General features: G+C 41.1%; 1 protein-coding gene across 3 annotated transcripts; it reads right to left on the bottom strand.

The window, feature by feature from the left end:
• Positions 1 to 1893: 1893 nt before the first annotated feature.
• On the bottom strand, positions 1894 to 24646 carry LOC125642136 (A-kinase anchor protein 17B). Of its 3 annotated transcripts, none has more exons than XR_007358309.2 (6): positions 24480 to 24646; positions 15033 to 15813; positions 10885 to 11015; positions 8565 to 8802; positions 4927 to 7115; positions 1894 to 4416 (listed from the first exon to the last, which is right to left on the bottom strand). XR_007358309.2 is itself a non-coding variant. In XM_048862969.2 (6 exons), the coding sequence occupies exons 1-6, from the start codon at positions 24629 to 24631 to the stop codon at positions 4346 to 4348; spliced, it is 2898 nt and encodes a 965-aa protein (XP_048718926.2). In that variant the 5' UTR covers positions 24632 to 24646; the 3' UTR covers positions 1894 to 4345. The 3 variants fall into 3 exon arrangements, 2 of the variants coding, with proteins under 2 accessions (XP_048718926.2, XP_048718927.2); XM_048862969.2 differs by having other exon boundaries at positions 5591 to 7115; XM_048862970.2 differs by having other exon boundaries at positions 6474 to 7115.
• Between the last annotated feature and the right edge of the window lie 40 nt (positions 24647 to 24686).

The following is a 24686-nucleotide window of genomic DNA, read 5'->3' as shown; positions in this document are numbered from 1 at the left end:
TCCTCTTTTCTACTGCCTAAACCAACCCAGAGAGTGGTTGTTAAATCATTGATAAAGAAATCTTGCCAGTCATTCTCACATTAGTCATTTGGATACAAGTGGGGAAATTTATGTAAAATTTTGTCTAGTAAATGAGTGCTAAATGCCACACCCATAATCAGCCTTACTTCCTAGATATGACTAAGTTTTCCCTTTTTCAAACAAGTGGAGCCTTGGTGCTTTTTCACACCTCTAGTCCTCCTTTCTTTTGCATTTTTTTTCAATACCTAGGCTGCTCCTCATAAGGGTGACATGATCATCTTACCTGGAAAAATGAAGGCAAAGGTTAAATTCTCTTTCTATGGATTCACCTACCTTTGAGCCACGCGACATCCTTTCAGAGCTAGTATGAAAGTTAAAAGGAAATGTCTCCTCAAGCCGTGCAGAAATGCAGTAAAAATAACACTATTCTTAGATTATATTTCTTGGTTTTAAAATACGCGGTGGTGAGTTGTAGCTTTGTCAGTCCTAGGATAGTAGACAGACAAGGTAGGTGAGGCAACATCCTCTGTTGGACCAACTTCTGTTGGTGAGAGTGACAAGCTTTCAAGTTTACACAGAGCTCTTCTTCAGGGCTAGGAAACTAACTGTCACAGCTATACAAGGTGGAACAGATTTAGCAGTGACACTTTGAGCTAGGTTCCCAGACCTGCTCTGAAGAGCTCTGTGTAAGCTCGAAAGCTTGTCTTTCACCAACAAAAGTTGGTCTAATAAAAAAATATTACCTCACCCACCCAAATGCATTTTAAAAACTAATTTTAATTGTCTCATTTATTTCACCTGCTGCCTTGCTGTACCATAATATGCAGCAACTGCTGGAAATTTAAACTGATAATTCAAGTAGAGCTGTCCAAGAAGGGTAAGTGGGGGTTTGCGGAAGACAGGTTCTCTCACTTCTCCTGTAGCTGAACACCAGCTCTCCCCCTGAGGAGTTGAGTGCTGCTTGTTGCAATAGAGGTTACAATACAGGTGGAGAGCAGCTGGCTGCTTGGTCCTGGAGTACTGCAGTCACACCTTTGCAGGTGTTTGTCAGAACCACACTAAGCATTTTTGTCCTTCAGGTTTATTGAACTCCCGATCTCAAATCACATTATTTATGTACCAAACACATTTGGTTGTTTTGGTACGTGACTAGCTTTATTTCAAAGCAAGTTGGGCAAGTATGTAATGGGCTTGGTTCATTTCCACTTCGAAAAAGGGCCTGATCAGCTACAATCTCCACTGACTTTACCCTTTCAGGATTTGACCTTAAGCATACCTGAGGCACAACCCACTAGCCAGGTACTGTGTAACATGGTGTATTAGCCTTAAACTGGGCTATGATCTTGCTAACACATTTGAGGCAGCTGTCCTAAAACGACTTATACCTGTGCCTAACATTACACTCTAAGTAGTCCAATTGACTTCAGTGTGACTACTCATGGCATGTAAAGTTAAACATATGTAAATCTTTGCGGGATAAGTACCCTGGCTATTACAGTAATTATGCAGTAGAACACACCATTGTTAGGGAAGTGCTGAATAGTGGAAACTCCACCTGACTACAGTAGTGAGTGGCAAACCCTCAGCATCTGGTCCTTAATGCCCATTTTGTAACAGGAGTACAAGTATTCTAACTATGTTCATGCAAGTATCTTACTGAGATTGTAAGCTCTTTGGGGACAGGGACCATCTTTTTGTTCTTTGTTTATACGGGGCCTAGCAGATTGGGATCCTAGTATAGATAGGCACTAATGCAATACAAATAACTAATGGAATTATATAAGCAACTGTCATGCGTGCCTGATCATTAGACACCTGAAAGTTACTTTTCATAGTTTAATATATTATACATTAACATTTAAGAGATTTACATAAAATAAAAATACATTTTATTCTTTAACTTTCATAATTAAGACATTACATCTTATTTCTGAGCAACCTCAATATACAAGTTTAACCAAAAAACACCAACAGTTCTTTTGTTTTAAGTTTAAAAGCAAAGTCTTAGAAAATTCTGTAGTTATTTTACAAAAGTAATGTAAATAAATATTGGCCCATGAAACAAATCATGCTGAACAGTCCAAAATATGAAACTACAGGGGCTCAGGTAATGTGTGTCTGGGAAGAAAGGTAAGGAAATTAATAATAAAAAATACCTGGGGGTAGGATCTAAACAATTCAATCTATAAACTACTAAGGAAAGAGTTTGCTGAAATTATGTCTAAAGTTATTTCATATCTCAATATGATGAAGTAAAACCAATCAGATTGGCATTTTCATTTTAAAGTGCACATATTACATTTTATTCACTTTATTTGTGTTTTATTATCTAAATTGGACATTTTAAATTCAGGATTTGCTTGTTTGTAAATGAATCTAGGTGGTGCAAAAAGCAAGTATAGAATCAGTATATTTATTTGCTTTTAAGTAGGATGACAGCATGGTGCAAAACTATCATAAAATTACACTTAAGAAATATTTCGTTCCAGTTCTAGATAAAGTCACTTCCTTACCTGTGTGTGAATTATATAATGCAATGTGCCTAAGCCTATGTACATAAATAGCCATTTCAGGATCAGTGGGGGAAAAGTTTGCTTTTTGTGGCTGTAAATATTGCATAGAGGAAAAACACTTATGCCACTACAGTGGAACAGAGATATTTACATGGTAAACAATTGCAATAGTTGGTCTTCATTACAACTATTTAAAAAGCAGGGGGGGATACGTTTTCCAAAGTATATAGACGATATTCTCAGCAAGAAGCTGTCTTCAACCAAAAAGGTGTCATACATAACAGTAGTTTGAGTAGCAACCATTTGTCATTGATTACTGTGAACCTGAAAAAGGCACTCAACATATGAACATGTTTTTAACAATAAGAATAGACTGGGGTAAAACCTGGCTTAGAAGGCTGCAGAAGTCACCACTATTGAACAATGCAGTGGGAAACACAATATAACATGAATGATTAACTGCAAACATTTTTACGACTACTTTATTAGAGCAGAGGTTACAAACATGAATGATATGCTGTGTAATGAAGGCAGCTACATTACATTTAGTATCTTGACATGTAATAAATAAAGCATACTAAAATGAAACCTGAAACAGTAAGTATGTTGGTCTAAATTCAGACCAGAATCTGTTCCATTTCCATCTACATCTTCATGAGGGACTTTGTCCAAGAGCAGCTGTGGCTATCTGCTAAAGAGAGAGAACTGAATAAATGTAGATACTAGGTCAAGCTTCTAGTCTGCATTTTCACATGTCTCCATGCAGCAGAGATTTATAAAAGTTAGCAACGTTTTGAAAATGAAGTCTTCTCTGGGAATTATCTGTAAGCTACCTTAAACTAAGTAGCTGTCTCACTGCTTGTGCCTCCAGAAAGGCCCGTCTTAGAAATCCTGCAAGCAATTTTCACCCTGTATTGAAGGTAATCTTTCATGCTGATGGTCAGCATGCTGAAATCATCTCCTTTCATTGTTCAACGTTTAGAGCTTTGTTTGGAATATCCTCACTCAACATCTCAGGAATGCTAAATCTAGTGGCAGTGTAATGATTTAGATCAGCCCAGGAAAATGTCAAGTTTTCTGGCTCATTCCTAGAATTTTAACGGAATGCTGAGGAACTTTCTCAGTGTAGCTGCTCGGAGAAGGTTAAAATGTACTAGGGTGTATTTTCTCAAATTTAGAAATACACTGTGCAAGTTTTCACCCCCCACCCCTCTCCCAACAACTGAATTGCAAGGTTGCCATACCCCACCCTCTTGCCATCCCATCATATTAACAATATGACTGAGGAGGCACTCTGAATATATGGGTACTTAAAAGATTTATTCCATCTGTGTATAAGTGGTTTGTGCACAATCAATTCAACTGTATAATAATTACTAGATACCAGAATGCAAATGTTTTATGGCTCCCCTGGACTTAGCTGGGTGCCACTCAGAGGCTTCAACCCATTAAGCTTCAAAACTCTCAGCAGTTGGTTCACAATAGCTTTGGTCTTGTTTCATATCAATGCCAAATCCTTACAGATTCTATTTTTGGAGCTTATACTAACTTGATTGTTTCACTGTCCTACCGCTCCAGCATGCATTAAAGGAGTCTAAACAAAATAGACTATCTTAGACTGCTTATAATCACTAAAGACCTGGCCTTACAGTTCACCTCTTAGAGCCATATAAAAGGCCTTTTTGGGGGGAGAGCCGGGGTAGAAGCTTTTGTGAGCAGCTTCAAAGTCTCATTGCCATTAGCTAGCAACTAATCAGCATTCTCTTTTGGGTTCTGCTCCACAGACAGCATCAGAGCATGGATTTGTTAACTCAACAGGAAACAAGACATCCTCCAACATCTGCATCCATCTCTTTCCTCAGTGTTAATTTCCTCTCATCTCCTGTAGATAAGGAGAAAAAATAAGTTATTTGAAGGAGATTTTCCCAGAAAAAAGATGCTGGAGTGATGCAGCCTTGTAGCTAAAGCATAATAGACTGAATCAAGATTCAAAGGGGAAAGCCAAAAGGGAGAATTATTTCATTCCTGTTGGGAGATCAGAAGGCCAATTGTATAGTGCCTCAGTCAGTTCAAACAATATTTTCATCCCCACCTGTGCTGTACGCTGTGTTCTTTCCCAGTTAATTTTTCTATAGTAATATGTCTCTAGAACTGGAATTTTAGCCACCACATTATTTTACTGATCTTCAGAATTGCACATATTCTCCTTCCAAAATGTGATGAGCTGGTGGCTGTGCACAATTTATCCCCAACAAATCTTAACAAGTGTAACAGGACAGGCATATATTTGCGATAGATACACTGCCATCCAGTTTGGTGGACAAATACTACTATTCAGCTTTTACATAGTTCTTTGCAAATCTTTCACTGCCAAGAGAAGACTGCAACTCACCCAGCTCAACAGGTAGAAACTTGATGGCAGTGATTGGGACAGTCCCAGAGGCATGGGGGGAGCAGATACTGTGGAAATGCAGGATGGCCCCTCCTCCAAAGGCTCTCATCTATTAGCCAGCCAGAGAAGGAGGGGAGCTGATTGGTCCCTCGCTCTCCCCTTTTATTAATTTAAACCTTAGACCAAGTCCTTGGGAGCCTCTTCTTGCTTCACTTCAGCAGCAGGATTTCTTAGGTTCCCAGGTCCAGGATAAATAAGAATGACGGTGGCTTCTGCCACCAGGAGAAGCAGCACCTAGACAAAGGTATCATCTCCAGGCCACTTTTAACCTGGCTGCTTAGGTGCATAAAGACAGGAACCCTGCACAGGGGTGTAACTACAGCATACTCTCACAGCCACTCAAATGCAAGTAGGCACCCTGCAGGGCCCAGGCATGGTGCTGCGGTCCAGTCTCCCACCCCAAAGAGTGCTGCTGAACTAACAGACTGTCAAGTCCTTTAGGTGTCAGAGGAATCAGCGTCTCCTCCTTCTAAACTACTTTCAACAGTTAGGTGAGCTTGACTGCCAGAGTGATTGTGTCAGTAACCATAATTTTGCACAGAATCCTTAAACCTGTCAAATTGAGGAGTGTCATCTTGGTTCTATTTCACTTCCCCCACCTCACCTGCCCTTTGGCGAGATCTCTGCAGCAGAGAGGCATCAGTATGAATGGCATCTTTTGATGATGCTGCTGCCATCACATGAAGTGTTTTGAATTTCATCTTATGGTGGAACATTTTGCTACATTTTCTCTGTATCTTTTTTAGAGATTCCAACTGTCTCCAACTATCCATTTCAGAGAAGCCATGTTCATCAGGTAAAATGTTAGGGGAGAGCTTTTTTCTCTTTTTCTTCTTTTTGTGGGTATTTATCACCTCTTCATTGGATTTCCACTCACTTTTTCGCCCTTCATGTCTCAATTTACTACTGCACCTCTTGAATGATTTTTTAAGCTTATGTCTACAGTGCTTTGTCAAGCCACCATGGGTAGAATTTGAACAGAAGCCACATTTGCTGGATTCATTTTCTGAATAACTTTGACCTACATTTTTAACACAGACAAGGAATTTTCTCTCCATCTCTCTTGGGAGGGAGCATGCTTTATTGCCATCACTGTAAACATCTTTATATCTTCTTTCTGTTCTCTTTGCCTCACTGAAATACTCAGAATCACTACTGATCTCTTCCATTAAATCCTTTAATTTGTATGCAGAGCCTGAGGGTTTATATGGTGGGGCAACTACTCTTCTGTTATTGTCTTGATTGGATTCTTTATCATGACTAGTATTAATGCTTCCAAAAGAAGAATTTTTAAATTCAGCATATGGTAAATTAGCAATGTCAAGTGAATCATTCCACTGTACTTGGAACTTTTTTGTAAACCCTCCAGCATAGGCCTTGTTTTTTGACACACTCTCTGTAGGCTCAGATTTCCGAATTGTGATCTCCCATCTATAATTATCATCCCCGCTACAATTTCCCTTGTCAAGGTTTTGTACAAAACTCACTTCTGTAAAGCGTTGCCCATATTTGTTCTTCAAGTTGATCTGAAAGCCATTCCCATTATCAGACACTATCCTCTGCCACCAAGACTTGCTAACGGTGCTTTTTGGCTCTAGGCAGACACGTGCGTAGCTTGGAGTTTGATAATAGTTTAATAAATAATGTATAAACTCATCAGTTTCATAAATCTTTTGCTTTTTGGAGTACCCTGTACCAGACACTTTTCCAGAGTGTAATGTCTTCAAAGGGGGAAAGTCCTCTCTCTCAAGAGATTCTATAACCTTGCAGTCTTGAGTAACTGTAATCTGTAAAGACCCACCGTCAGAGGAGCTGTAATCATCCCTGCCAGTTAATTTACCAGTGCTTGCTGTTGCAGTTGGATCATTTAAGATCGTTCTTACAAGATGACAAGGTGATGCAGGCAGATTAGTTGGCACCTCTTCCTCACTAAAAGAGGTGTTAACTGTTTGGAAGAACTGACTCCTAAATTTTTTCTTATCCTTCAGTTTTTTGTGTAGAAGATAATGGGATTCTCTCTGCTCTGCTCTGTCTGCATTTTGTAACTCTGTCTCAGGAAAGCAATCCTTTCTTATATCTTCAGGGTGCAGCAAGGGCTCCACTTTTTGGCCGGTCAACTGTGCAAAATCCTTTAAATAAAATCAAAGAGAAAATTACAATATGAATGTAACAGACAAAATTTGTAGCGAAACTATACCAAGCTAAATTGTGAACTAACTTATAGGCAGTGCAACTTTGCTCAAGTCAGGGCAGCTGTCCAGGTATAACGGCAGAATCTGACCTACTGTATCTAATGCAGGCCATGATTATATAAGGTTCTGCAGCTCTTCTGTGAAAGTTGAGGGTACTCACTATGTCACAGGATTAATTATCTAGAATATTGCCCTTTCAATAAAAGTCATTGGCTATATTGAGCTAACCTTGCTGCTTTTACCTGATTTGCATCCACTACAAAAATCATTTTATTCGCCCACTTTGACTATAGCATGGCACTAACTTTGCTAATTCCGCTAAAGTAAAGTGCTGCGCTTTTGTAAATTGAATATCTTATCTAAGAATTATTAGATAAACTGCTTTAAATTACACTATTTTGTAACAGCTGCAAATGTAATCAAGGGATTAAAAGGCCCTACATCTCTCTCCAAATCTTTTCTGGCTAGTTCCTCACCCTTTAAAAAAGGTTTGTTTAAGACACCCGCACCTTCTAAAGAATTTAAAATGTTCTGCTGCCAGTTAGTTTTAAAGAGCACTAACTCACACAGATTGGCTGGTGTGGCCTCTAGCAGGTGCTTGTTGATGGGGGTTCCTAAGTACTGTAAGAAATATTAAACATCAGGGGTTGAAAAAATCCACTTGTCAGTGGCCAGTAGTAAGCTTTCCCTGGCAAGTGATGTAGCCTACATTAATAATTACTGCAGTATTTAAGCTTTCATTTTTAAAAGTTTCTAGTCCATGTAGCTAAGAAGATAATCCTTCAAATACAAATCAATACAGTGAGCAGGTAGACAAACACCTCCAGTACTGCTTCTCTTGCTCTGATTATCCCAAAGCATCAGCAGAGTGAAACTGACAAAAGGTGTGTTAGCCTTACTTTGGATATGCTGTATTCCCTGGGCAGCAGTGAAACTGACAGGATGCATGTCAATTTTACTCTGCTGTTGGGGAAGCTCTGAGCAGTAGGGCAATAACTGGAGCTATTTATGGGACAAGAGGGCCCAAAAATAGAAGAGACTATCTCACAGGATGCTGGGGCAGGATTATAATAGAAGTAGCCTTTCTTCTTTTCAACATGACAATGAGAACCTGGGAACTGATTCAATTTACCAGACACCTACTGGACAGAGACTGATCCAAAAGATGAAGCCTCAAGCAGGGACTGAATCCCAACACCTTTTCCCTTATATTTATATGTGAAGAAGGGCTAGATTATCACTAGGGGTTTGCTATTAGGCCTTGCTAGCATTTCCCCAACTCCAAGTCATCCTTCTCATCAGCCTCTGGCCATCAGCTATCTGGTAAATTTTTCAAGCTCTACTAAACATCCTTTAAAACAGAATATTTTTTAAAAATATTCTTACTTTTACTCGGCTTAACAGCACGGTAAGCAGCCTTATAGACTCCACTCTTCTCTGAGCTAGTAGATATTTCCTCTCTTCCCATTCAGGCATATTCTCTGGCCACTGCTCTTCTTCAGCTGTTACCTTCTGCTGCTTTCTTGGGCGTTTCTCATCCCGATCTATCTGCCTGTGTTCTCTCCTCTTGAGCTTAGCCTTCCTTTTTCTTTCTCGAGCATTTTTTTCATCATCACGTCTTTTTCTAGGTAATTATTAATATGGGACAATTTAGATGACACTCATTTTACATGTTAACCCCTGGAGGGTGAAAAGTAGGATTTTAGTGTGCTAACAGCAAGTGACTCAATGCTAGGAATCCATTTGCTGTTACAATCAAGAAATCCTTGTGCCTAGGGTAGCACGTTTTAAAGTTAATGGCATACAACCAACATACATCCAATAGATGCAAAGATTTAGGACAGTTTGAGTTTCTCTTGTACTCTTAAGACTCTTCTAATAATAATCTACCTCTCGCTAAAGAACACAGAGGTTGTTCATATTATAGTCTCTTCCAGGTCACAGCTAGAGAATGATTTGCCCCCTTCTCCTTCATCTTCAGTTAACACCAATAACTAAGGTTCACAAACTTTTGGACCTAATCCTGCATTCCTTATGCACACAAAACTGTCCTAGAAGTCAATGTATAAAAACTAAATATTTTGAAGAAAAATTCAAGTAATATGGGTATTAAATTTGGTGATAGATTTAGAGATATTGCATCGGAGTTGCTAGATTTAGCATTTCGACTCTCGTTTCTACATCAATGGATATATTCATGGAATAATTTCCAGTGGCAGATAGGGTAGATGCTAAACACTCCCTATAGAAGTAGGAACTTAATACAGTGTGATAGTTCAGATACATCTGACAACACTGCCTTCAAGATAATAGCAATGAGGAGGGATCGCTTACACACTGGGACTCTCCAGCCAAGGCTGAGGCATGTGGAATCCTTCCTATGTTCTATACTGTATATTAATTTTACTTCAGGACACAGCTAGGGTGCATGACACCACTACTTTGTGGTGTTACAGCAATCATGAAATACTACAAACAAGATGCCAACCGGCTCCCTGGGTTTCCTCAGGTCCCTTCCAGCCCTACCTATCTAGGATTCTATGATTAAGCACATATCCAAACTGACTGTAGGCTACCCTCGCTGTTAAAACTGTTAAAATATGCTGTTTTGCTGCCCTTTCCACTACAGGGCACATTGTTAGTGATCTGGTGAGGACCGCTTTGAGTAATACAACTGATCTAAGATTTACCTTTAATCTTTGAGCAGTCAATACATTTCTGTAACCATATGTTCAGCCACTGGAAACATGGCCAGGAGGATGATTTGCCACCTTCCTGGGCTGATCTTGTCTCAGCTATTTACCGATCTACATTTCCACTGCAGAAAGGACTCCTTAGGCCAGGGATCAGCAACCTTTGGCCCATGGCCTGCCAGGGTAAGCCCCTGGGTGGGGGGGCTGTTTACCCGTCACGTCCGGGGTTCGGCCGATCGCGGCTCCCACTGGCCACAGTTCACTGCTCCAGGCCATGGCCAGCACATCCCATGCCGCTTCCCGCAGCCCCCATTGGTCTGGAGCAGCAAACCATGGCCATTGGGAGCCACGACCGGCTGAACCTGCGGACACGGCAAGTAAACACACCAGCCCGCCAGGGGGCTTACCCTGGCAGGCAGTGAGCCAAAGGTTGCCGATCCCTGCCTTAGGTCTTCACACAGTTTAAAACGAACTTTTAAACTGAATTTGATAGATTACTAGAGTGACTGAAAGAAAAACAAACCCTGGATCTGTAAGAGGAGAGATACAGGAGAGGGAGCAACAAGGGCACATAGTGTTTTTAATTGAGAGGGTCTGGCAGATGTCTAGACAGCTCAAGACCACTTCTCCAATCACAATCCCCTTTTTCTATACACTGTGTAGGTCTACTACTCCTCTCTTAATTTGATGAAGTGAGCTGTAGCTCACGAAAGTTTGTGTTCAAATAAATTTGTTAGTCTCTAAGGTGCCACAAGTCCTCCTGTTCTTTTTTCTCTTAATCTAGTTCCGTTTATGTGACACCTACATAATTGAAGATACTATGTTGTTGGTTTTTTTTGTTACACCATATGAATTAGACAATATTCAGCTTTCATTTTAACATTATCTAACCCTTAACATTATCTAGGTTTGGGGCTATTGTATTGGGTGTTCCTCTCTTGAGATTCTGTTGGGAGCAAGACGTGGAGTAAATGTAAAGAAAGTAGAACACTCCTTCAAAACAAGTTTCTCACCTTGCAGCCTCCTCTTCCTCTTTCTTTTTTTCCCTTTTTCTTTCTTGCTCTAGCTCTTGCAGCTTTTGTCTTTCCAGCCTTCTCTTTTTGATGGCTCCTTTGCTGAAATGTTTGGTTGTATCAAAAGTCACCTGTTCCAGAAGAAACAGAATTAGAAGGCAGGATTGTTCATGAATGATGAAGAGACTAGGGCTGTCAAGCAATTTTAAAAAATTGTGATTAATTGTGCAATTAAAAAAATTAATTGTGATTAATCATGCGATTAATCGCACTGTTAAACAATAACAGAATACCATTTATTTAAATATTTTTGGGTGTTTTCTGCCTTTTCAAATATACTGATTTCAGTTATAACACAGAATACAAAGTGTACAGTGCTCACTTTATATTTGATTACAAGTATTTGCACTGTAAAAAAACAAAAAAAATAGTATTTTTCAGTTCACCTAATACAAGTACTGTAGTGCAATCTCTTTATCATGAACTTGAACTTACAAATGTAGAATTATGTATTAAAAAAAACTGCATTCAAAAGTAAAACAAAGTAAAATTTTAGAGCCTGCAAGTCCACTCAGTCCTACTTCTTGTTCAGTCAAACACTCAAACAAGTTTGTTTACATTTGCAGGAGATAATGCTGCCCGCTTCTTGTTTACGTCATCACCTGAAAGTGAGACCAGGCATTCTCATGGCACTGTTGTAGCCGGTGTCACAAGATATTTACATTTCAGATTCGCTAAAGATTCATATGTCTCTTCATGCTTCAACCACCATTCCAGGGGACATGCGTCCATGCTGATGGGTTCTTCTCAGTGGTGCAAGTAAAATCCATGTCTTACCAGTACGGGGGGGGGTGGGCCACCAGCTAAGGGGAGCATGTTACCTCCCTCTGTGACTCCTCCCAGCCCGGGACCCCCATGCTCTCCCCGTCCCCTCCCCACATCCATCCCATGGTACCTGGAGTGAAGGCCGGGGGGGGGGACACGGGACGGGACGGGACTCTGTCCTTCTCCTGCTGCTGCGCCAGAGACAGGGCTGGGGGGGGGGGTGTGACACTGGGGGTCAGCAGTAGAGCCTCCGGAGGAGCTGCTGGCGTTATGCTCCTTTCCCTGCTGCTACCCCTCCCAGCGGGGAAAGGAGCAGAGCCCCCAGCTCTCTCCTGCTGCTGTGTTTTTTGGGGTATGCTGTACTGGCTATAAATAGCTTGCCAGTATGGCGTACAGGAGCGTACCAGCCTACTTGCACTGCTGGTTCTGCTCAATAACAATCCAAAGCTCAGTGGTTTGAGCATTGGCCTGCTAAACCCAGGGTTGTGAGTTCAATCCTTGAGGGGGCCATTTAGGGATCGGGGCAAAAATCGGGGCTTGGTCCTGCTTTGAGCAGGGGGTTGGACTAGATGACCTCCTGAGGTCCCTTCCAACCCTGATATTCTATGATACTGAAAAAAGCAATGCGACCAACGCATGTTCATTTTCATCATCTGAGTCAGATGCCACCAACAGAAGGTTGATTTTCTTTTTTGATGGTTCGGGTTCTGTAGTTTCCGCATCGGAGTGTTGCTCTTTTAAGACTTCTGAAAGCATGCTCCACTCCTCATCCCTCTCAGATTTTGGAAGGCACTGAAGATTCTTAAACCTTGCATCAAGTGCTGTAGCTATCTTTAGAAATCTCACATTGGTACCTTCTTTGCATTTTATCAAATCTGCAGTGAGAGTGTTCTTAAAATGAACAACATGTGCTGGGTCATCATCCAAGACTGCTGTAACATGAAATATATGGCAGAATGCGGGTAAAACAGCAGGGGACTTACATTTCTCCCCCAAGGAGTTCAGTCACAAGTTTAATTGACATTTTTTTTCAACGAGCGTCATCAGCATGGAAGCATGTCCTCTGGAACGGAGGCCAACGCATGGAGGGGCATACGAATCTTTAGCATATCTGGCATGTAAATACCTTGCAAGGCCGGCTACTGAAATGCCATGCAAATGCCTGTCCTCATTTTCTGGTGACACTGTAAATAAGAAGAGGGCAGCACTATCTTCTGTAAATGAAAACAAACTTGCTTGTTTTAGCGATTGGCTGAACAAGAAGTAGGACTGAGTGGACTTGTTGGCGCTGAAGTTTTACATTGTTTCGTTTTAGAGTGGTTATGTAACAAAAAAAAGTCAACACTTGTAAGTTGCACTTTCACAACTAAGAGATTGCACTGCACTACTTGTATGAGGTGAACTGAAAAATACTATTTCTTTTTATCATTTTTACAGTGCAAATATTTGTAATCAAAAATAATATACACTTTAATTTCAATTACAACATAGAATACAATATGAAAATGTAGAAAACATCAAAATATTTAATAAATTTCAATTGGTATTCTATTGTTTAACAGTGCGATTAAAACGGCGATTAATCGTGATTAATTTTTTTGAGTTAATCACGTGAGTTAACTGCAATTAATCAACAGCCCTAAAAAAGACCACAAACCTGTCAATCTACTGGGTCACCTTATTTACACAAATAAAACACAAACAGCCTATACAACTTAGAAAGTCTCTAATCTATTTCTGCACAATTATATTTGAAACATGAGTTTCTTTCTGCCACTTTCTAGCTGAGGAGACTGGAATATGACCTGCAGAATTCACACGAATAGCTATGTCCTGTTCTCAAATGTTACCATGAGCATTACTCACAAATGTCTCCTTACCCTGTGCCATTAGAGGCTCATAAACTGTGACAATACACCTTTGACAGCCTGTAAATGTTCAATTTTGGGGATTGGAGGCTGGGCATTTTCAGTGGAGAATTCCTGGCTGTTGCATTCCCTCTGTCTGACAGGCTGACTTATTTTAAGTGCACTGTGTGAGCCACATCTTCTTGGTCAAGAATTTGCCTGACTTTAAACCATCAGTGGATTACGGTGGGCTGGTTGGTACAGCAGGGGAGACTGTCTGTTGAGAACTGTTTAACTCAATGTGATGCTGTGGTGACATTAAAAGAAAACATCCACGCAAACAGCACTTTATCCAAGCTGGGAAACCAAGTCATTTGGAGCATGATTTCTAAACCACTGTGTAATGACTGCTACATATTCAAGAATCAGAGATAATTTAAATGCTTTGTGCTGAGCAAAATTCTTGGAACCAGGCTTATCTCAATGACTAAATCTGACTTTTAGATGAACGCTGCTAAGCAGCTATGAGCTTTTGTGAGCATGCAGCTCTCCAATTTCCTTTCACAGCGTGACCCAGGGTATGCCACAAACAAATCCATCCTCCAACATTATTCACTATATCCACCTTAATCAAAGCACAGTGCCAAGAGAAGCAAGGATACATCCTGCTAGTACAGGTTCAAAGTGACTGCGAACATTTTTTGTAAAAAGGCAGAAAGGAAGGCTATTGCTGACTCTGCTTGGGGTTTACCAATGCAGAAACCAATGTCTTCAGAACAACTCCTCCAAGTCTTGACTGCATTCCTTTCAGCTCCTGTGCTCATCTAATTGATTCATAAACTTGGTAACTTTTCACTTTTATTTTACCAGTGGAGAAAAAGGTTTCAGGAAATCAACAAGCAAATACTTTTTCCAGGTCACAGTCATAATAAAGGGTGAAAATCTTCACTAAAATCTGGATTGAGAGGTCAACAATACTCAACCAAGCAGCAAATCCATACAAACCAAAATCTTTATGCAAACAAACCAGAGTGAATGCTGCTTCTGAAGAGACAGCCTTGTGGCTGGCTCATCTGTGAACCTTAACTCAGTGAGAATGGACCAGCAAAAAAGTCAGAGCTTTATTTGCTAGGTGGGGGACTATGAGCATGAATAGCTGTGAGAGCCATCCACCTATTCCCTCTCCCAAACAGCAGCGCTCCAGGTCTAAATTCCCACCTCAAGTATCCATCATTTAAATGTTTACACTGGCTAGCAAAAAGTTCCCAATTTGTCTTTTTTTTTTTTTTTTTTTAGATTTCAAATAGCAGTGATGACCTTCATGGCAGTCTCAGCAGATAAGTCTTGGTTGGGCCAGGGAATTTTACACTTTTCTGCTGTACCGTTTCTGATATTTGACTATGGAAGTCTTTATGGTACTGTATTTGGGCAAATATAGCATTGGCAGTATCAAAAGATATAGCCAGTGATGCTTACCTTCATGTTACATGCCAGAGCTTTTCCATCATCCCCTTTAAACATCAGCTTCATTCCCCTAAGTGACTCCATAGCTTTCACAAAAGCCGTATACTCTTGGTACTGGATAAAAGCTTCAAATGTCTGTAGACCTCCAAAAAGGAAGTTATTTAAATTTCCTCCCACCATTTCTTCTCTATAAGGGTCAAGCATAGGGATATCTATGTTCTTGATCTTTCCAAAGCTTTCGAACACCACTCTTAAAACATCTTCACTTGGCTTTTCATTATTTGAGCCCTTTAGTGCAAACCATTTGCATGGCAAACCTTCAAAATAGATGCAATCAGGAATATCAGCGGTTTGCTCAGTAAGGTCTTCATTCGTAATCTCTCTTTTATTCAGGTAAGATGCCCACTCCTGTGGAGTTGGAAAGTCAGTGTGTGCCTCGGTGGCCATCACTTTCAAGTCATCTTTGAAACCATTCAGTTTTATTACCTTTCCATGCAGTTTTTCCTTAAGTGTGAGGATCAACCTTTTAGTTTCTGCCTCTCCCTCAAATCGAATGAAATCCTTAGTGCTCTTTGAAACCCTAACAGTAGTAAATTGGTCTGGACAAATCATGTTCTTCAGCTTGTCCATCACTTCCCACTTAGAGAAAGATCGAGTAGATTCTGTGTGTTCTGGAAACACCACATTGATAGTCAGTTTTGCTACTGGTTTAAGATACAGATGCTGAGAAGCACAGAGCTCCATAGCTTCAGAGTTATCATACACTACAGTGATTGTCATTGTGTCCAATACCCTTTAGAAAAATAATTAAAACCATGTTAAGCTAGAAGACATGGAGTAAAAAGGGTAAAAATATCCTCTACTGCAAAATTTAAGTGACTATCTTTGGATATAATTTCATTTAACATTCAGAGGAAATTATTAAGAAAAATTATACTGTAAATTTACACTAGTCTATAAATTATAATGCAAATAAATTGTGTGAATAACCATACCTAGTAAATGTATGATCAAAAGATTCTAACTCCAGCTTTTCTATCATCAAACTAATATAAAAACAAGAGTCAACATTCTACTGCAACATGTCTGTCAGAGCCTCAAGAGAGATCAGTAAGTCAAGGCAAAACCCCTGGAATACATTCTCCCACATCAGTGTACAAACAGCACAGGAAGGAGTTAAAAACAGTAACCAAACAAAAATGAAGTTAAATACATTCCTAACAGCAATATTCTTTTCCAATTAAAATAAAAATGCAGTCATTACTTGAACTAGGTTAGATAAATTGCTAAATAATAATTTGCTCTATGTATTATGACCAGGTATAAATTAATCAAATCTAAGAGCAATCTGGCACAATTGCTGGATAGCCTGTTCTTAAATGGCCTTGTTTCCGATGGACAAGTTTTACCAGATTTGACTGAAATATGTCAGCAAGCACCTCGGCTAGGATTTTGCAATCTTTATTAGGGAAGTCAGGTGGTCGTTCATCCATCATTCAGGGTCCTTTTTAAGCATCAGAATCAGTGAGATAAGATGAGTTCTTACACTCTGTGCTAATAAATTATCCTTCACTGCTGATTCATAAAGGTATAATAAACTGATTATTAACTGTTCTTGTAACCTTCTGGAATTCCACCAAGATGCCATCAAGGCCGGGGTTCTGACAAGTTTGTACAGACTAGTTTGTCTTCAGTTCTTTCCTTATCTAACTGAATCTTCTCTTCTCACAAAGGAGAAAAAATAGGTTAATTTACTGCTGGTTGAACCAACCGCTAAATCAGCCTAAAACTTTTTTTTAATCTATAATTTATCTTAAAAATAAAACTGGAAATGCTAATTATATCTTTACAGTTATATATAAACATCCTGAAGCAGGAAGTGAAGAAAAGATATTGTTTCCCCAATGACATATATCACAATGCTTTGTACTAACATACAAACCTTATACTGGCTAAGGAATAATACCACTGAAATGTGTGACTGGTGAGGGACTGAGAAGAAACGTCTAAAACCTCTACCATTAAAGTAATACAATCTATTCACACAAGGGAAATCGATCTCATATTGTCTAAATGCTTGCAATTTAGCTTGTATTAATATATAAAATCATCCATGTGGATGACTCCAGAAATCAATATGAACAGCACAAAATATGTTGTCCTAATTGAATTCATGAGCGTATTCTGGAGACCGGACATTTATATGCAGATGGATTTTTATAGAATATTCCAAACTTCAAAGGAAATGTAATATTGCTAGAATCTATCTATGCCAAGAAAGAAATGCTGTTAGTCAAGCTCTAGATCTTAACCCAACCAAATTTACCAGATAAACCACACAATCTTAGCCAGTTGGGAAGATTAGGCTCGAAGCAATGCAAAAGCACCGTTTAACAACAAAACACTGCCTGGAGTGAGGAGATTGGTGTAGAAATCATTAATAAGGTGGGCTCAAGACTGGGGCCACTGTTGATAAAAAATTAACCTTGGATCTCAGAATGAGGTTAATACAAACAGGAAAGGCTGGATTGGACTCTGAGGAACGATGTTTTAAGACATGTCCATAAATTTAGCAAATATGAAGAAATCACACATGTTATGACAGTGGTATTCAGTGAATGATTTTTGGATATTCACCAGATTCAATGAGAAAATTAAATTAAGCCTAGATACAGACCTATTCAGGGATCCAATAGCAATGAAGGATCTTTAAATGGGATATCCGACTTTCACTTTTAAAATTCCTTCTAACAGAAGAACTGCATGGAGTTATTCTCCAGAAATGGAACTCTACTGCAGCTGGAAATATCAAACTGATACAGCAATCTAAAATTTGCCCATTTGGAATGGTTGTCAACATGCAAATTGAAAGTTTCCAGTACTTGGTTAGCATTATTTTTAAAACTATAAAAACAAGATAAACTCAGGATCCCTTAGAAGGAGGAGGATTCCATAGCATCATAATGAACAACACATATATAATTTGTCACCCAACCTTGAAAAACAGCTCCAGAGTAGTGGGAGAGCAGCTGCTGAGCGAGAGACTAAAGCAATGGACTGCGTGACTGCTGGACAGGATGTGGAGAAATAATTCCCTAGATGAGCTACGAGAAGGTGCCGCCAAGCGATGAATAGCAAGATCCTGTAAAAATTGTCCAGGGCCTCCATTTTTCTACACAGTAGGAAGTGTTCCTTCCCCAAGGCTCCCAAAACTGTCTTCCTGCTCTGTACTGGAATTTAGCAAACTCTGACTTACTTATACTTTGTATGATTTCTTCTAAAATATCAAGCTTATGTGCAGTCTTTACACACAACACAGATACATTGATCTTCTCAGGTTTTCATCAAGTATTTAAGTGGCTAGAAGCTTTCAGGGAAATCTTAGCCAACTGTCTCACTTCTGAGATTCCACAACCCACATTGCAAGAAAGGGGAAAAGAAAACAGGAAAGTAGGCAAAACCACCACCTGTGTCTCTATCCCTTACAACAAATGCCAGCACCTGATCATATAATCAGGTCCATAGGTCTTGCTGCAGTTAGAAAAAAAATTCTCAGCTATTATCTTATCAGAGATACAGCTCAAACCAAGAGAAAGATATACACAAAGAGGGGCTCAAGAAACTCAAGAGACTGTACAGTTTAAACAATATTCAAAAACCCCAAAGAGAATTGTAGCAGAGCACTTCCATGCAGCCATTATTCCTGGAATGCTTCTTTGCCTCCAGAGTGTGTATACTTTGAAGATGACGTAGACTTCAGTGCAAGAAATGGCCTAGTGAATCAGAGTACCAACAAGAAGCAGGTCTTGCGTGCTCTCTTAGAGAAGTTAGCATGAGGGCCCGATCTTGCAGGTAAAAAGATCAGTATTCTCATGGAGCAGTAGCTAGAACAGAGGCTGGAGCACTGCACTGCTGTTATTGAGGAATTGTGCTAGATCAGAACCGAGCAAAGCTTTGTCAGGCAAAGCTGACTGTATTGGAATTCATCTCTGAAATTAAAAATGTGTATAGTTTTGGTACATTATACAGGTAAGGCTGAATCCCATTCTTGTTAGAGAGCCAAGGTATTTATTGCGTAAACCAAAACTACTGCAAAAAGCAAACACTGTTGATGTGTTCACAGCTATATTGGTCCAGTGTTCTTTGAGATAAACTACTATTTTCTAAAAAAAACTATTTTCTGTCGTTTTGCTACATCTTGCCTTGGCACAGAATGTAATTTTCCACAAGACTAAGGTGTGGTGTGCAGCAGGCCATATAATCTAGAACAGTCCAGTGCATAACCATGTGCCATTTTCCCACAAATTGCAACATTCTGGTCAATAAAACCTCAGAAAAGTAAGGCCATGTCTACACTAGAATCTTCTGACAGCATAGCAATGTCAATTAGAAGTGTTCCATGACATTTCTATACCAGCATAAAAGTGCTTTTGCAAGTACACCTTATTTCGTTCACTGAATTGCTATAAGCCAGTGATTCCCAATCTTGTTCCGCCGCTTGTGCAGGGAAAGCCCCTGGCGGGCCGGGCCGGTTTGTTTACCTGCCGCGTCCGCAGGTTCGGCTGTTCGCGGCTCCCAGTGGCCGCGGTTCGCTGCTCTAGGCCAATGGCCCACGCCGCTTCCAGCAGCTCCCATTGGCCTGGAGCAGCGAACCGCGGCCACTGGGCGCCGCGAACAGCCGAACCTGCGGACGCGGCAGGTAAACAAACCGGCCCGGCCCGCCAGGGGCTTTCCCTGCACAAGCGGCAGAACAAGACTGGGAACCACTGCTGTAAGCCATACTATCAAAAGAACCTTTTTGATGGTATTAGCTTCATTTTCACTAGAAGGGTATACTGATATAGCTATACAAGCAAAACTTTTAAGTTTAGAATAGGCTTAATTGGCCTATTTTACTGGGAGTTGAGTCCTCAGTACCTCTGTAAATCAGGTCTAATACTATTTCTTGTAGGTAGTATAGAAAAACTATATAGTTTTTGGATAATCATCCAAATATACCAATGGACAAACAAACCTGACTCTTCCATCAGGGTCCTAACCTGCACCAATACCAACTATAAAACACTACTGCAGGAAGATAGTGTGGCCCAGAGGCCAGAACACTAGACTGAGCCTCAGATGACCTGGGATCTACTCCTAATTTTGCTGCAGGGTGGCCCTGGGTAAGGTGCTTTATCCATGGGTGGGGAATGGGGATAATGATATTTACTCAGCTTTGTGAGGTGCTTTGATGAAAAGTGCTAAGCAAGACCTGGTGGTATTATGTATGCCCTTTCTGACACTACACAAAATGAGGTTTTTATATATCTGGCTCCCACCTCTGAGTGGTCTAACCACTGAGCTATGGGATATTCTGATGCTTGTTTGGCTTAAACAGTCATTGGGCAGAGTGAAAATGAACTTGCAGTCTGGTGGTTAGGGCATCCATCTGGGAGGTGGGAGACGCAAGATCCATTTCCCCTGGCCTAGCCATGCTTTCATTATTTAACCACACTGGAATAGCTTCAACAGGAGAGCCCCCACATCAGAAAATCTCACAGCCCAGTGGATCAAGCATTCTTCTGAGAGGTGGGAGACCCTGTTCAAGTTCTTTCTCCCTCTCTGGTAATTAGGAGGGAATTGATCCTCAGTCTCCCATATCCTCAGTGAATGCTCTAACTACTAGGCTCAAAGTTATAAGGTGGGTAGCAGCAGCACCACCTCCACTGAAGAGACACTGATTGGGATCTGGTTTAGTAGGAGGCCTCTGAGTACACCTACTGGATCAGGCCCTGCATGTGATTTAAGCATTTGGTCACCTATCTTCCCCTGGTTTGTGAATCACTGTGGGGTTTAGGCAGAAGACAGGAGTCTGGCTGCCTAGAGGGAGGCAGCAGAGTGGATGCCCAGAGGCAGAAACTTGGTGCCTTGGAAACTTTTACCTTGACAATTTCAGTGCTGAGTGAGTTTAGGCGCCTACAGGGTTTGGCAGGAATTTTGTGGGTCACGATGGAGCCAAAGCAGGGACTTAGGTGCCTATACCTGATACTTAAACACCTAAGTATCTTCATGGATCTTAAAGGACAAGAGGAAGAAGGCAGCTCTTGAGAGAGGGGAGAAGCTGCCTCACCCACAGGCTACCCTTGCAACAAGGAGAGGAAGGATGCACAGCCTAGACATGTAAGCTATTACATATTTCACTGTAGCAGCACAAACTGTACCTAGAGAGCTTAATTCTTGCCTTGTACAGGGCTAGATGTGTTACATGTGCTGTCTCCTTGGTTTTAGTTTGATTTATCTCTGTATTCTGAGAGATTGAGATGTTTGAATTTCAGATTGTTGTGAGGCAAGGTCATTGTGATATGTCCATTCAGGAAAGAGCCTGCTGCCCCCTTGTGAGAGATGACTGGGGAGAAAGCAATACCTATTCTGGAGCACTCCATTGAGAAAGCTGCTAAAAAGTGTAATCCTTGAAGAGGAATGGGGAAAGCCAGTCGACCACAAGTAGTGGCAAAAATAGGGTCTCAAAGATTATGACCCCAACTTCCAATGTGTTTTTTTAGTATATACCTAAAGTGTTCCAGGTTGTTGCTGGTGCATATGGACTCCCAGGTGATGGGGTTGTTTTTAATAGTAAATCATGTTTTTAGATATGGTTTGGATACTATGGAGATGGGTACTAAAAGAAAACTACATTTAGTAAGTGGCAGTCATGGCACACGTCAAAATAATTCCCTCCTCCAACAGCATAAGGAGTTCATCTAGGGCATTGGAGTTGCCAGGAGCATTCATTTGATGAATCGTTTTAGAAAAGAGGTCTCGATGGTGACAGAGTTTCAAGAGACAGGGACAGTCCATACAAGTTGCTCTAAGAAAAGTTAGATAATTGTAAATTGTACCTATGGTTAAAATTATTTCTATCCACGTGACTGATGAGTATTCCACGAAAGGCACTCAATGTTGGACATTTTGGGGTAGGGAAAAAATTAGGGCTCTCAATTAATCGTAGTTAACTCACAAGATTAACTCAAAAAATTAATCTTGATTAATCGCAGTTCTAATCGCACTGTTAAAAACGATAGAATACCAATTGACATTTATTAAATATTTTGATGTTTTTCTACATTTTCATATATGTTATATTCCGTGTTGTAATTGAAATCAGCGTATATTATTTATTACAAATATTTGCCCTGTAAAAATGATAAGAAATAGTATTTTTCAATTCACCTCATACAAGTACTGTAGTGCAATTTGTCTTTGTCATGAATGTGCAACTTACAAATGTAGATTTTTTGTTGTTACATAACTGCACTCAAAAACAAAACAATATAAAACTTCAGAGCCTACAAGTCCACTCAGTCCTACTTCTTGTTCAGCCAATCGCTAAGACAAACAAGTTTGTTTACATTTACAGGAGATAATGCTGCCCTCTTCTTATTTACAATGTCACCAGAAAGTGAAAACAGGCATTTACATGGCATTTTAAGAACACTTTCACTGCAGATTTGACAGAACACAAACAAAGTACCAATGTGAGATTTCTAAAGATAGCTACAGCACTGGACCCAAAGTTTAAGAATCTGAAGTGCTTTCCAAAATCTGAGAGGGATGAAGTGTGGAGCATGCTTTCAAAAACCTTAAAAGAACAACACTCCGGTGCAGAAACTACAGAACCTGAACCACCAAAAAAGAAAATCAACCTTCTGCTGGTGGCATTTGACTCAGATAATGAAAATGAACATGTGTCAGTCCGCACTACTTTGCATCGTTATTGAACATAACCCTTCATCAGACTGAATGGACCTGCAGGCTCTAAAGTTTTACATTGTTTTATTTTTGAATGCAGTTTTTTTGTGCATAATTCTACATTTGTAAGTTCAACTTTTATGATAAAGAGACTGCAGTACAGTAGTTGTATTTGGTGGACTGAAAAATACTATTTCTTTTGTTTTTTCACAGTGCAAATACTTGTAATCAAATATAAAGTGAGCACTGTACACTTTGTATTCTGTGTTGTAATTGAAATCAATATATTTGAAAATGTAGAAAACATCCACAAATATTTTTAAATGATATTCTATTATTGTTTAACTGTGTGATTAATCATGCAATTAATTTTTTTAATCACAATTAATATTTTTTATCCATTAACTGGAATTGTCACAGGATAATGACAATGCCTTGATCCAACAGGACACCTGTTCAAATCCAGCTCGGGTTACCAGGGAATAGAAGTCAGACTCCTGACCGTTGGTAATATGTGAAATGAATTCAATTGTCACAGTTAGCAGCTATAAGACAAGTGTCCACAACAAATACCATAAACAGCACCCTATAGGCAGGCTCAGCAGAGAGTCAGAGACAGAATGGGTCATGGATACTTAAGTCCCTTCTTCTCCCATAGGTGGTCCCTCCTGGTCAGGGTTGAGGCAGATTGGTGAAACAGCCAGCGCTATCATGCCAGGACATTTCACAAGCCCCGCTCAAATTCACTTAAAAAAAAAAAAAGATGCTAGGGCAAACAAGAATAAAAAGTTACCCATAAGAATAGCATCCGATGAAGTGAGCTGTAGCTCACGAAAGCTTATGCTCAAATAAATTGGTTAGTCTCTAAGGTGCCACAAGTCCTCCTTTTCTTTTTGAGAATATAGGGAGTACCTCTGCTTTCACCACTACAGCTACCCTCGTCTTTCAGTTTCAGAAATCATCACCAGAGCAGACACTGAGCTAGTGGTCAAAGGGCAGGGAAGGGAGATTATTTGCTAGAGTCAAATACTGGAAGTCCTGTAGCAAAGGGGATCATTTTCCAGCCATTTATGGGTCTATTATTACTCCACCTGAAGTCATGGGCAGGATTCTCACTGAGTCAGTGGGAGCAGGATCCAGCCCTGTATTCCTTGGAGTTTTTACCTGAAATCTTGTCTAAACAAGGGTCATTGCTGGCCCATTTCCCACCACTGCTAGCTTTGTTTTGGATGAACTGGTGCTAGCAGCCCTGGAAGGGTTTAGTCGCGATGGGTGGCTTGCCATGCTGCGGATCTCACCGAGCATGCCCGCACGACATGGAGTAGAAAACGGTGTCTGCAGCCAGGGGCCTGTCCACGGGCGGGCTCCCCACCCACTTCCCCTCACCTGGGTGGGGGGCCTATCCACGGGCGGGCTCCCCACCCACTTCCCCTCACCTGGGTGGGAAACGTGTCCCGCTCCAGACAGCCCAAAGCGCCCCTTTGACTCAGCAGCGTCTGTCCTTAACCCTCCCCGAGTTACCCCCCTGTTCTCCCTTGCCGGCTGAGGGGTGCGCCCCCCAACCACCCCCTCTTCTGCTGACAGCACCTGGCCCTGGCCCCCGTCAGCTCCCCGCTCCCCAGCCCAGCGCTTGCCACAGTTGGCGGCCCCGCCCCACCGGGCCCAACCGCGCCGCGCTGGGGTCGGGCGGGAAGCGGCGGCCCGGTGCCCCCGCGCAGCGGTCGCTCTTACCCCTCAGGCCGCCGCTCCGCCAGCCCCCATCGGCCACATGCACTTCCGGGTTCGCCTCCCCTTTCTTCCCCCCCCGCCCCCCCCCGGGGCGGAGCCAGCCACCGAGCGGGGCCGCGGGGGCCGGAGCGGGGAGCTCGCTCCGGCCCCCGCATCCCGCCGCTACCCGGGAGGAGCCGCGGGCTGCCGCCAGGGAACTAAGGGGCCAGG

This window comes from Caretta caretta, chromosome 9 (assembly GCF_965140235.1).
Source record: "Caretta caretta isolate rCarCar2 chromosome 9, rCarCar1.hap1, whole genome shotgun sequence".
Taxonomy (NCBI): domain Eukaryota; kingdom Metazoa; phylum Chordata; order Testudines; family Cheloniidae; genus Caretta; species Caretta caretta.
This window is presented reverse-complemented; position numbering and strand designations above follow the sequence as displayed.

What these genes read in the sequence shown, in the direction of transcription:
- LOC125642136 (XM_048862969.2), bottom strand. Translation starts at nt 24,631, where the DNA reads ATGCGGGGGCCGGAGCGAGCTCCCCGCTCCGGCCCCCGCGGCCCCGCT. An exon ending in GAGGAAGAGGAGGCTGCAAG is followed by an intron (nt 8,803 to 10,884) that starts GTGAGAAACTTG and finishes ATAATTACCTAG; the next exon opens with AAAAAGACGTGATGATGAAA. An exon ending in GAGATCTCGCCAAAGGGCAG is followed by an intron (nt 4,417 to 5,590) that starts GTGAGGTGGGGG and finishes CCTTATCTACAG; the next exon opens with GAGATGAGAGGAAATTAACA.